The sequence below is a fragment of the Myotis myotis genome, unplaced genomic scaffold (genome assembly GCF_014108235.1).
Source record: "Myotis myotis isolate mMyoMyo1 unplaced genomic scaffold, mMyoMyo1.p scaffold_m19_p_5, whole genome shotgun sequence".
In the NCBI taxonomy this organism is placed as follows: Eukaryota; Metazoa; Chordata; class Mammalia; order Chiroptera; family Vespertilionidae; genus Myotis; species Myotis myotis.
Window position 1 is genome coordinate 101210280 of NW_023416357.1, and position 12624 is coordinate 101222903.

The window sequence follows — 12624 nt, forward strand, 5'->3', positions numbered from 1 at the left end:
CTGATCAGCTGCCTCCTGCATGTCCCCTACCTGGATCAAGCCTGCAATCCCGGCATGTGTCCTTGACTTGAATCAAACCCAGAACTCTTCAGTCCGCAGGCTGACGCTCTATCCACTGAGCCAAACCAACCTGATAAGCTTTGAAAATATAATTTTTCCCCTCCTTGTACTTTAACAGGATCCTGACAGATCCTCAGATGGCTTAGAGTTCTCAGGTCATGGACAGGTCAAAGATGTGCCTGGCTGTTGTCTTCACACTGGTCTGCTTGCCTTGATAAACAGCAGGCCCTGTCTGTGCTCCCTGGGACTGCAGCCCACAGCCTCACTCTAGGTAGCACTGCGGAGCATGAGGCTGGACAGCAGCCCAAGAAAAAGCCACTGAGTGACTCCAGCCATGGGGGTGACCCCTATCAGCTGTGGCCATCAGCTTGGCTCTGCAGGCGACATGAAAAGTTGGCTCCTGGAGAACATGGCAGAGACACAGAAAAGCCACAAGACAGTCCCATCCCAAGTGAAGATTCAGGGTGAGGGCATGGGATTTGCATTTTTAAGTTCCCAGGGTGATTCTGATGTGGAATGTTCCAGAAGCACAGTTCCAGAGGCACTGATTTAGATCCTGAATTCTGGGGAGAGTGGGAAGTGAATGGGATGGCCCAGGTTTCGCCCACTCATCAGCCAGGAGTGCTGAGCAAGCAGTGACCGCAGGTGAAGAGACTGCTCAGTCTACCGTCTGTGGTCAGCACTGAGCGGACGGGAGCGCGGGAGTTCTCCTTGAGGGAACTGCAGACAGCGGGGTGGAGGCAAAAAGAGGTTTTTAAAGATGGGGAGGGTGTCCTACTGAATGGGACAATTCTGGATTCAGGGTGGTGACCAGCAAGGAGGTCCGGGGGCCAGATTGTGGAAGGTCACCCTTGTGGTCATTGGTGCCACCCAGAACGGGCAGCACCGGTGCCCAGGGGTGGTCTCACGACTGGGTCCCAGTTCCCCACCCATGTGGTGTTGACTGGGACCTGGTGGAAGAAAAACAGGGTGAGACACTTCTGGAAAAGTGGGGTGGGGGGGCGTGCTGGGGCTCAGTCTCCCGATCAGGCCTGTCCTCTAAAGACCCATGCACCTGAGCCGCTGTTGCCAGGCAGGGCTTGGGCTGCAAGGAGTCTGCAGGCTGTGTTCTGAGAAAAGCCAGCCATTCCGGGAAATGCACAGTCCTGGGGGGGCCAAAGCAGGTGCAGCCGGGTTTGGGGGAGGGGGGGCTGAGCACTTCCTGTGTTCGGTCCAGGGCCAGCCTTCGTGTCCCACCCACCCCACCCCTACCCCCAGGGCTTAGCTCCACCCACCTTGCTGGGCCCGTCACCACCCCCGACAGGCCATCACCGCCCCCTACTGTACAGGCCGGTGGTGGGAGAACCGGCCCCGCCGTGGAGCGGCCTGACCCCCTCAGCGGGACGTGATGTCCCCCACCAGCAGGGCCAGAAGGAGCAGCAGGAGGGTCACCGACGACGAAGACGAGGACAACCGCCCGGCGGCCTGGTTGATCTCGCAATGACAATTGCAGGGTTCGGGCTTGAGAGTCGCTTTGGGGGGTCTGGGGTAGCGAGGGCCAGCGCTGGCGGCCGGGCAGTCCAGCCACTGGGGGCCCATGGGCTGCGGGGAGTCCGGATCGGCCTTGACGCTGCCCTTGGGAAAGCGCCAGTAGTGGGCGCCCTTGAAGAAGTAGGTGGCACCTGCAAGGCGGGCGGAGAGCTGCAGGGCTGGTGCCGGCTGCCCCCCGCCCCGCCCCGCCCACCCGAGGACTCCTCGGCACCCCCAGGACGACCTCCAGCCCCAACCCCAGGGCCAGCGGCTGGCCCGCCGGGGCGCGGGCTCTCCTACCGTCGTTGCTGACGGCGACATCGTCGGGGCTGGGAGGCGCCCCCTCCCAGAGACTCAGGTCGCGCGGGTAGCCAGGGTCCGGGCGCGCGGCCGCCTCGTCGTACCGCCAGTAGCGGTGGCCCCGGACCAGGTAGGTCTTCCCGTTCAGCGGCCAAGAGAACGCGGCGTCCACCTCCTCCCCCGTGGGCAGCCCCAGCTCGGCCAGCGGCCGCGCGCCGCCCTCTAGCTGCCGGTCCCGGAACACCCAGAACTGCGGGCCTGCGGGAGGTGGGGGGGGGGGGGAGCCCTCTGAGCAACGGCTCCCACGCCCCGCCCGTCCCCGGGGGCGCCCCACTCACCACTGAAGAGTAGGATTCGGCCGTCTCGGTGCCGGGTGTAGGCAGCCTGGACGACAGTCACCTGGGGGGGCAGCCCCTCCCAGAAGCGGTGGAGCCTGGCAGGCCGGGGGGACACCAGCTGTCCTGAGGGCTGGAGGCGCCAGAACCAGGGGCCTGTGGGAGAAGGGATGGGCCTGGAGCATGAGGTGGCAAGTGGTCTTGTCCCCCAGGGTGTGTGGCTGGGACTTAGTGCTGGGTGGAAGGTCCATCTGGAAATCAAAGGGCCCAGTGGTTCTCAACCTTGGCTGCACATTAGAATCACCTGGGAATCTTTTTAAAATTCTGATTTCTGGGCCTCCTCCTCCGGAAATTCTGTTTCTTTGTTACTAATGTTGTGGCCCCACCCCATAACAAAGAAACAGAATTTTCAGAGGAGGAGGCCCAGAAATCAGGATTTTAAAGAGATTCCCAGGTGATTCTAATGGGCAGCCAAGGTTGAGAACCACTGCTCTAGGGTGACCAGATGGCCCAGGACTTTCCTTCTACCTCCACTCCCATTTTGTTTGTGTTTCAAATACAAGCAAAAGGTTATATAGAAAGTCACACAGGTAGAAGTGAGCCCTGGGATAAGCGAGCCAGCTGAGCTGGGTGGGCTCAGGAGGCAAGTTACAGAGGGAAAAGTAGGGCTTAGGACAGTGATGGTGAACCTTTTGAGCTCGGCGTGTCGGCATTTTGAAAAACCCTAACAACTCTGGTGCCGTGTCACATATAGAAATGTTTTGATATTTGCAACCATAGTAAAACAAAGACATATTTTTTATATTTATTTTATATATTTACATGCCATTTAACAAAGAAAAATCAACCAAAAAAATGAGTTCGCGTGTCATAGGTTCGCCATCACTGGCTTAGGAGAAAAAGCAAGGATATAGCCTGGGGGAGGTAGGGGCAGAGAGGCTCAGGTGAGCTTCAAAGAGTGTGAGCTGGGGAAAGTAAGGGATTGGGGAAGGGCCGTCACTGGTGTGCTCCACAGAGAGCCACTCCCACCCAGCTTGAAAGCCCACATCCTGGGAAACCCCACAGGCCTGGTGGGTCACCCTAAGTGGGTAGGAAACCAACTTTACAGGGCCGGGGAGACCCGGAGTGACTCACCTTTAAAGAAGAAGGTTTCCCCACGGATGTTGGCGATAGCATCAAAATTGCCATCACATCGATCAGGGACAGGAAGGGAGGGGCTGAGGAGGAAAGGAGAGGTGAGGAGAAAGGGGTCAGGGCTCCTCCTCTGTACTTCACCTTGAGGACAGCCCTTTGGGGCAGGGACCCGTACCAAGCCCTCTCACCAAAGAGGACTCCACGGGTAGGAAGCTCACCCAAGATGGCAAAGCTGGAGGAGGACTCACCTGCCTGGGGGCAGGGCAGGGGGCGGGGGAGGAGGAGCCAGGGGTTTCATTGTGGGCTCATCATATGGGGTTTTGGGTCCTTTCCCTGTAGAGAGAGTCAGAGAGACCTGTGTTCCCCGACCCTGCTGCAGAGGCCACATGGGGAGCACCCCACACACAACTCCCTGTACCGTAGAGCTGCTGCAGGCCTTCACGGTCATCCTGGGACAGGCGGTACTTGGTGGGCTCCCCGACAGGACCCTGGTAGAAGGGCCTCATGATGGAGTCAGGCGCAGAGGAGTGGCCCAGGCCCAGTGCGTGGCCAAACTCATGAACTGCCACCGCAAACAGGTCTGTCCCCTCACCATCTGGGGAGGAAGGGAGACTGGGCTGGAGCTGGAGCAGCCAGGAAAGGGGCAGCGAGGAAGCCCCTGGGAGCGGGGCCTGCTGGCAGCCAGGAGCAGCCAGGAGACCCTCAGAGGTACTCACAGCGTCCTCTTCCCAAAAGCCTCCCCGAGCCACCTCATCCTTCCTGCACGAGTTTACTTACTCAGCAAATATTTTTGCTTGGCAGTGCTAGACACCGGGATACTGGGCTCAAATGACCCATAGAACAGGTGAGGGAACGGGCAGGAGGAGTCAGCCTGGCCCAAGGAAGGCCAGCTTACACTGATGGAGGCCTGCCCACAGAAACATGGGGGAGGGGAAGCAGGAGCCCGGGGTGCACACAGTTCTCTCAAGGCAGCCCCAGCCCTTGCAGTTTCCCCCTCCCAGCTCCAACCAGTGGTCTGAGGTCCCCACCCCTCGACACCCTTCCCACTCCCACCCGCGAGGAATGCTGCTCAATCACCTTGGCTTCTGCTCCCAAGACCCTCAGAATCCCACTCCCACCCCCATGGTTCTTCCACCTCCCCTCCTCCCATCTCTGTGGGCCTTCCCCATCTCTCCCTCCCACAGCCTCCACCACTCCCCACCTCCCTGGGGTCCTGGCCTCTCCTCCCCACCACTGCAGCCTTCATCCATCTCCTCAGAACCCGCAGCCTCAGCATGCACTCTCTGACCGCAGTCTGCTGGCCTGGGTGCCCAGCCTCGCTCCCAGCCTCTCTGAGCACGGAGGCCTCTTCCTTGGGGACCCCGCCCAGGCGCCAGGAGCAAGCCTCTTTACGTTCCCAGCTGCTGGCCAGATCTCAGCTCCTCATCCATCCACAAGCTTCCTGCTGGCTCCTGCTAAGCAGGTGAGAGGCCAGAAGAGACAGAAACAGTAAGAGGGGTGAGCTGCCCCCAGGAGGCATAGATTCCCCCCCCCCCCCCGAGGTTGATCTGCTTCCTGGGCATCTCGAACTGGCATCAGCAGTGCTGAACACGGGTGAACTGGACATGGCCTCGGAACTGAGAAGCAATTTTCTCTCAGCTCCTGAAGACCACTAACTGGGAGTCTAAGAGTGAAATGTGTAAGTCATAAGAGGAGCAACAAACACTGCCCTCATTTGCTTCCCACAGAACCTCGACCTCCAACCACATTTACAGGCCAGGAGGCCGAGGCGCTGAGAGGTGAGGTTCCATGACAGCTGAAACCGAGGCCGAGTCCTCTGGCTGTGCTGTCCTGCACTCAGCAGTGACTGCGGATGGTCTGTCCACACTCGTATGTGCTGAGGAGCCCCTAAGTCCTATGTTGCCTGTGGGTTTCTGATTGCTCTGGGTCCTTTTTCTGAGAAACGAGGAAGTTGGGTGGTTTTTTGTTGTTTTTGTTGTTGTTGTCCTACAGGAGGATATTTTTTCCATTGCTTTTCAGAGAGAGTGGAAAGGAGGGAGGGAGGGATGGAAGGATGGAGGAAGAGAGGGAGGGAGGGATGGAGAGGGAGAGAGAGATAGAGAGAGAGAAGGAGAGGGAGAGGGAGAGAAAGAGAGAGAGAGAGAAACATCGATGTCCATCAGCTGGTTGCCTCCCCCATTTGCCCTACTGGGTGAACCCCGAAACCTAGGTATGTCCCCTTGACTGGGAATCCATGCTTGAACTAACACTCTAACCACTTAGCAACACTGGCCAGGGCCAGTTAGGTGTCTTAATCAGGTAGCTCTCTTTCATCTTTCACCACACCCGCCCCTCCTCTGTCTAGCTTCTCCTTTGGCCACACCCCTTCCTTGCATTCTTCTCATGCTCTGCAGCTGGGGGAAATTACCCAACTGTGCAGATCAGCCCCAGATTAGACTATGGGGGTCCTCAACACCTCCTCTTAAACTTGCCCTGAGCCTCGGCTGGAAGCTGCCTTGCTCTTGGCCTCAATTCCAAGCCCACAGCCCCTCAACTTACCACCCAGGTCCAGCCCCCAACTCTTAGATGACAAGTGCTGACAAATGCATTTCCTATTTCAAGACAGGCCATCCTTTGTAATTTGTAATTTCCTGTGTACCCAGAACAGGTAGCTTCATCTCCCCCATGCTCACCTCCTGCCCTGCCTGTTCAAGGAGCCTGCCTTGCTCAACTCCTCTGGGACAAGAACAATGCCCCACCCATTCGTCCATGCCTGCACCCTTCCATGCTTCCATCTGTCTGTTTATCCGTCCACCCACCAACCCTTTCTTTCTAGTAACTCATTCGGCATCCCCGAGTGCTCAAGACTCCCTCATCCTAAGACATTCCCTAGACCGGTCAGTCCACTGCCTTGGTTCCTCTCACGCCTACACCTACTGTGGTCTGGATTCTTCCCCCATCCACCAAGCCTACAGGCACTAAGGTCATTCATCCCCAGATGACCAAATCCAAGCCCATGTCAATCACGGGATTGGTTTGCCATGCTGACCACTTCCTTTTTCACTCTTGTTCTTGATCACCTTTTGGCCTGTTCTTTCTTTATTTCTTTGATTCTTCCTCCCTTGATGCCTTCCCCTTTACTATGGGGTCTCCACAGCTCGATATTCGACCTTCACATTCCACACACTCCTGCTTACCAACCCCCCAGTACCTCTGACTCTTAAATTGGAGGAAGGGGCAGATCAGGTAGCAGCTGGCAATGAACAGAGCGCTACTCTGTGTCAGGCCTCGTGCAGAGCGCTGGACGTGAATTACTCATTTAATCCGTAAGTCCACGCTACCAACAGGTAATATAATTCCCATTTCTCAGTGCAAAAACTAAGCACACTGAAGTCAAGTAACTTATACACATAGCAAACAGGATCCCAGCCTTGAGTTCTGCTTCAAGCTTGCAATCTTTTGTTGTTGTTGTGTTTTGTTTTTGAGAGGAAGAGAAAGAGAGAGGCAAGGAGAGAGAGAGAGAGAGAGAGAGAGAGAGAGAGAGAGAGAGAGAGATTGATAGGCTGCCTCCTGCATGCCTCCTACTGGGGATTGAGCCTGAAACCCAGGCATATGCCTTGGGAATCAAACCTACAACCTTTCAGTGCAGGGGATGACACCCAACCCACTGAACCACACAGGCCAGCGCAAGCTTATGTTCTTAAATGCTGTGTTACACAGTCTCACTATTGTGGCTGCTAGCTGTACCTGGCCCAAATCCTCTCTGAGCCTGTGTGCCTATTCCCTGGCTGCCCCCTTCCTCAGAAAATGGCTCTCTCTCTCCCTCCCAGGCCACCTCTGCCCAGCAGGTCACAATGGCTGATCGATGCAGGACTAGGAGAGCTGGGCACTTCGCCTCCAGGGAGGACCAATCCTGTGACACCATTTGTGCTCCAGAGCTCCGAGTGGGGTCAGGCTCCTCTGGAGCCCAGACCACATCCTTGCTCAGCTTCTCTCCCGTCTTCTCCTGCTTCCCTTTCCCCTGAGAACGTACCCCTGAGAAACTGCTTGCATAAGAAATTACATCGTGAGCTCCAATTCTGGGGAACCTGACCTAAGTCAGAGGAGTCCAAGCTCTAGAGCAACATACTGAACCACCAATGCACTAGTTGCACTGACTGCCCATAAGCACTGCAGACACATGCCCCACCTAAACTCACCCCTACCTTCCCCCAGCCTGCTTCTCCTGCTCCCACACTTCCCACCTGCATTAACAGGACTGTCCTCCAGGGGCCAGCACTCCAACCTCCATACCCTTTGCCCCCAGGATCCAGTCAGACCCCCACCTTTGCCCATCCTGATTAAACTTCCCTCAGAGCCGCCCGCCCACTGCCCTCCATTCACCGCCCCCCCCCCCATCTCCCACCACCATCTCTCACAGTGACTCTGCAGCAAGTTTCTGCCGTCCTGCCCTCTTGCCCTGCTCCGCAGCCAGTGGCATTTCTAGAATGCAAAACCTTCCACATCTATTGCCTTCAGAATCCTACAGTCCAGATTCCTCCCAGTGCTCTCCAAGGCCCTTTGTGTGGTATGAAACCTTCCATCCATCCCCCATGGTCTCTCTCCTGACACTGTATTTTTTGCCTTCCAGCCCCAAATGTCCTAGGCCAGTGGTCGGCAAACCGCGGCTCTTTGGCCCCTTGAGTGTGGCTCTTCCACAAGATACCACCCGCGCACGTACAGTGCAATTGAAACTTCGTGGCCCATGCGCAGAAGTCGGTTTTCGGCCTGGGCGAGTCTATTTTGAAGAAGTGGCGTTAGAAGAAGTGGGGGGTGGACATATAGAGAGGATGAACGAAAGGAGAGAGACGAAACAGGTATACAAGACCAGTGTGGATGGGAGAGTGGGAAGGGGTCGACCTCGGCGAACGTACCTCAATCAGATTGAGGACGTTTTTAGCAAAGGCCAGCTTAGGAGTCCCCTAATTAAGTTAATAACAGTGTACCTACCTATATAGTTTAAGTTTAAAAAATTTGGCTCTCAAAAGAAATTTCAATCATTGTACTGTTGATATTTGGCTCTGTTGACTAATGAGTTTGCCGGCCACTGCCCTAGGCCATTTCTCACCCCAGTGCTCTCATCCTTGACCACCCTGACTACTCAGCTAGCCATTGGCTTGTGCTTCCGTATTGTGCCTCACCCCCGCCCTGTATGTATACTCCAGGAGAGCAGGACCTTGTGTGCTACCTGGCACTCAGTGTGTGTGTGTGTGTGTGTGTGTGTGTGTGTGTGTGTGTGTGTGAGAGAGAGAGAGAGAGAGAGAGAGAGAGAGAGAGAGAGAGAAAGAGAGAGAGAGAGAGAAAGAGAGAGAGAGAGAGAGAGGAGAAAACAGAATCACTGCTTCCAGGAAGTCCCCTGCAGCCAAAAGCCTCAGATCAGTCCTTTCTCTGAGCACCGCAGGCTTGAGGACTTCCCTGTTGTAACTCCCTGTAGTTGTGTCATGATGTGTAGCAACTGCCACTTACTCTTCTGACTCAGCTGCTGCACAGAACTGCGTTTTCGCCTTTTTAAGTTCTCAGCCCCAGCTCGGAGCTGGGCATCTAACAGGCCTCTTTGATGGGCCATTTTCTATGTCAGAGTGGCCAGACTATGGCACCCAGTTGCTTGGTCAAATGCCAGCCTGGATGTTGCTATGGAGGTTATTCTGTAGATGTCATTTTAAGTAAAGCAGGTAACTCTTGGTGCTGTGGGTGGGCCTCACCTCATCAGTTGAAGGGCTTAAGAGCAAAAACTGGGCTTTCCCAGAAGAAGAATTCTGCCTTCAGACTGCAGCATAGAAAGCCTGCTTGGCTGTCCAGCCGGCTGGCTGGCCCTACAGATTTTGGACTCAGAATTGCCACATCAATTCTCACCTGAACTTCCAGCCTGCCTTACCGATTTTGGACTTGCCAGTCCCACAATTCCGTGCACCAATTCCTTAAAATAAATCATGCCCTGATACAGCCTCCATCGATAAATGTACTTTAAACCTAATTCTTAAGGACAGACAGACAGACCTGGGGAGAGGACTTCTCAGAAGAAGGAACATTTGTACCTTTTGACCCAAAAGTCCAGATTTCCTCATCGTCGAAGTGAGTGTCCCCGGAGATGGGATGTTCCCCGGGGAAGAAGGCGTGGGCGAGGGTCCCCCCCTGCCCGTCGAAAGGGTAACTGTCCTGGTGGTAGGCCCGGACAAAGTCGATGAGGATGTCAGCCTCCGGTGGGCCCTGAGAACCCACCTCCCGGAATTTGAGGCCTGACTCAATACCCCAGGCTGCCAAGGCATGGTGCATGAGCGTCCGCACAGTCTCCTGGCTCAGTGCAGAGCTCCGGGGGAAGGAGTGTACCCTGGGGAAAGAGGAGTGGAGGGTGAGGATAGCCTGGGACACAGAGACTAGGGCCCAGCAGGCCAGCCCAGGGTGGGGTAGGCACCAGGACCTACCTCCACGTCAGGGTTCGCTTCTTCCAAATACCGCCGCTCAGGGCATAGCGCCGGCGCCGCCGCCTAACCAGCTCTGCCACCCCCAGCACGTCGGGCAGAGAGCAGCGGGGCTTGTGCATGGTGGCCATCGTCGCTGGGTCTGTGGGACAGGTTGGGGGAGCGGGATCAGCAGAAGGACAACCTGCCCTCCCGAATCATGGTACCAGCTAACTGTCCACATGGGGAAACAGGTTCAGGGAGATGAAGAACTTGCCCCTGCTTGGATTTGAACCCAGACAGTCTGACTGTAAGCCAGCTCATCCACACCAGCACCTGGCCCTGGAGGGCGTGGCTGCCTCCAGGGGGTGCTCAGAGCTCAGGCAGGGAGCTTCCCTGAGCCCTGGCAATTGGGCTCAAGGAAGGAGCCCTGGGGGTGCCATGCAAACTCCCCTCTCTGAGTCTGGGAACCCCTAGGAGGGTGCCCACACCCCACACTCCACACCAGAGGTCCAAGACCCTATCGTGATAAAGTCCGGAGTCCCCATGCCGATTGGGTCTCTGGTTTCCTGTGACTAACCACCCACTCCTGGGTTAGAGCTGCCTGGAATCCCCTTTTCCAGCTGAGCTCAATTCCCAGCAGTCTCCTCCTCCTCAACAGAAGGTCAAACCTCATCTCGATGGTTGAGGTCACAATGTGTAATTGAGCCCATGCAGATGCCAAGCAGGGCAGGGGAAGACCCTGCCTTCCCTCGCAGCCAGCCAGGAACCCACCAGTTCTCTCTTCTTCCCCATTTAACCCAACAGATGAGCTGCTCAGCTCTCCCTCCAAAGTGTGCACTCTGGCTTCAACCACTTCTCATCACACCTCCCACCATCAGCCCTGGCCTGGACCCTGCATAACCTCCTCGCTGGCCTCCGTGTTCTCCACCCACCACTCTCCATCGGCAACCAAAGGAAATGTAAAACTGCAAAGTAGACCAAGTTGCCTTCCTCCTTCGGACCTTTCCGTGGTTTTTACCGTGATTTGGAATCCAACCCAAACGCCTTTCAAGCCTCCTCCCACCAGGCATTTGCTTAGCTCCTTACTCCTCTCTCATCACAGCTGCACAGCCTGTGCCTGCCACAGGGCCTTTGCACTGGCCTGGTACCCTCTTCTCCCGCATCTTCCCATGGCGGGCTCCTCCTCGTTGTGTCCTATGCGTTCTCTGGGTTATAGGAATTCCTCTCAACTCACATGACACCTTTCAGAGGACCCTGACCTGACCAGACCAGCCCCTCGGTGCCATTAGCATTTTATTTTCTTCGAAACACCACTATCTGAAATGATCTTGCATATTTCTGTTTCTGATCTCTTAGAATGTATCTGTCTCTAGAAGTTTAGCTCTAGGAGAGCAGGGACTTATCTACTTTGTTCACTGCTGTAGGAGCGGAGCCTGAAATGGCCTCTCATGTAAGAGATTCTCAATACATATGCATTGAAGGAGAATGCTTGGCAATTCCTTGGGTTAGGACCTGAGATCAGCATTGTCATACCCCCCATGATTCAGTGCGTGCTGCGGTTTAAGAACAGCTGGGTAACGGCCAGGCTGGGTGGGGAAGCAGGGCTGGGGACACCTACCCAGGAGACCGGTCTCAGGCAGCCCAGCAAACCTCTGCATCACCTTGATGGCATCCCGGAGCTTTTCAGGGCTCCGCAGCTGGGCCTGGGCTGGGTCGGGCGGTGGCAGGTAGCCATAGCGGGTCAGCCAGTCCTGGGCCGGAGAAGTGAGCAGGTGAATCGGGAGGGCGGCGGCGATGGGACCTGCCTCCCCACCGCCTTCTGAAAGCCTCACCTCTCACCAGTTAGGAACCCAGGGCTCCCCTCTCCCGGGCCTGCCCTCCAGCCCTGGGTTTGCAGTCTTCATCTAGACCCGAGTCCTGGTCCCCACCTCCCCGCCCCCCCGCCCATTCCAATCTTCAAATCCCGGTCGCAAACCTGACGTTTCCAACAATCCGGTTCCCCGCCCCCAGTCACTCCGTGGACGTTTGAATCAGCCCTCAGCCTGACCTAGGCGTCCGGCACCAGCTTCCCTCTGCCCGCGCCCCTGCAGATCCCAGAGGCCGGGGACCCCACTCACCAAGCCCAGGCTCACGTCCTGCGCCGCGGGCTCCGGGGCGAGCGCGGGCAGCGGCGGCGGCTGGAGCAGCACCAGGAGCAGCAGCACCGGGAGCCGGAGCATCGCGCGCTCCTGCCCGGGCAACGTGGGGCTCCGGGGGGCCCGACCCGAGCCGCCCGGGGCGTCGGGGGAGGAGACCGGAGAGGCTAGGGTGGGGCACCCGGTGCTGGGTAGGAGGGCCGGGCGGGAGGACTGGGGGCCGCACAGGGGTCAAGGGCCCGGGGCAGCACGGAGCAGGGGCGTGTGGCGTCCAGCGGAGGGTCCAGGGGCGCTGGGTCTGCTGCGACGGCTTCGAGGGGTCCCCGCCGGTCCTGTGCCGGCGCCGCACGGCACTGGCGGCCCCTCCCTCGGAGGGGGGCGGGCGCACCCCGATAAGCGGTGAGGGTGCGGCCGGGAAATGGCCCAATTTTCGGACCTCCAGCGAGAAGGGGCGGGCCAGGTGGTGACCCGGTCCCCGGCCAGGACCTAGTGACCCTCCTTCGAGCTCTGGGCGGGTCCGGGTTGGGGGGGGCGGAGCGCGGGGGGCGAGGCGCCCCGGCCGCAAGTTTCTCTTCCCAGGTCCCGGAGCCGGTGGGACTCCGGGGACGCGGCTCACTTCTGCTTTCTCAGGCCCGCGGCTGCACGGGAAGGGGCGGCTCCGAGTCCCCCCACCGCCGCTCCTCCGCCCTCCCCCCCCTCCCCTCCCTCCCCTCCCCCAGCTGTCGCTCCCGG

The 12624-nt window shown here is 57.6% G+C and overlaps 1 protein-coding gene across 1 annotated transcript; it reads right to left on the bottom strand.

Moving 5' to 3' along the window:
- Window positions 1–31: 31 nt before the first annotated feature.
- MMP25 (matrix metallopeptidase 25) lies at window positions 32–12415 on the bottom strand. Its single transcript, XM_036310568.1, has 10 exons — window positions 11875–12415; window positions 11376–11508; window positions 9779–9917; window positions 9392–9684; window positions 3757–3933; window positions 3587–3671; window positions 3339–3421; window positions 2208–2360; window positions 1870–2127; window positions 32–1721 (listed from the first exon to the last, which is right to left on the bottom strand). Exons 1-10 carry the CDS (start codon window positions 11974–11976, stop codon window positions 1435–1437), a joined length of 1710 nt encoding a protein of 569 aa, XP_036166461.1. The 5' UTR covers window positions 11977–12415; the 3' UTR covers window positions 32–1434.
- Between the last annotated feature and the right edge of the window lie 209 nt (window positions 12416–12624).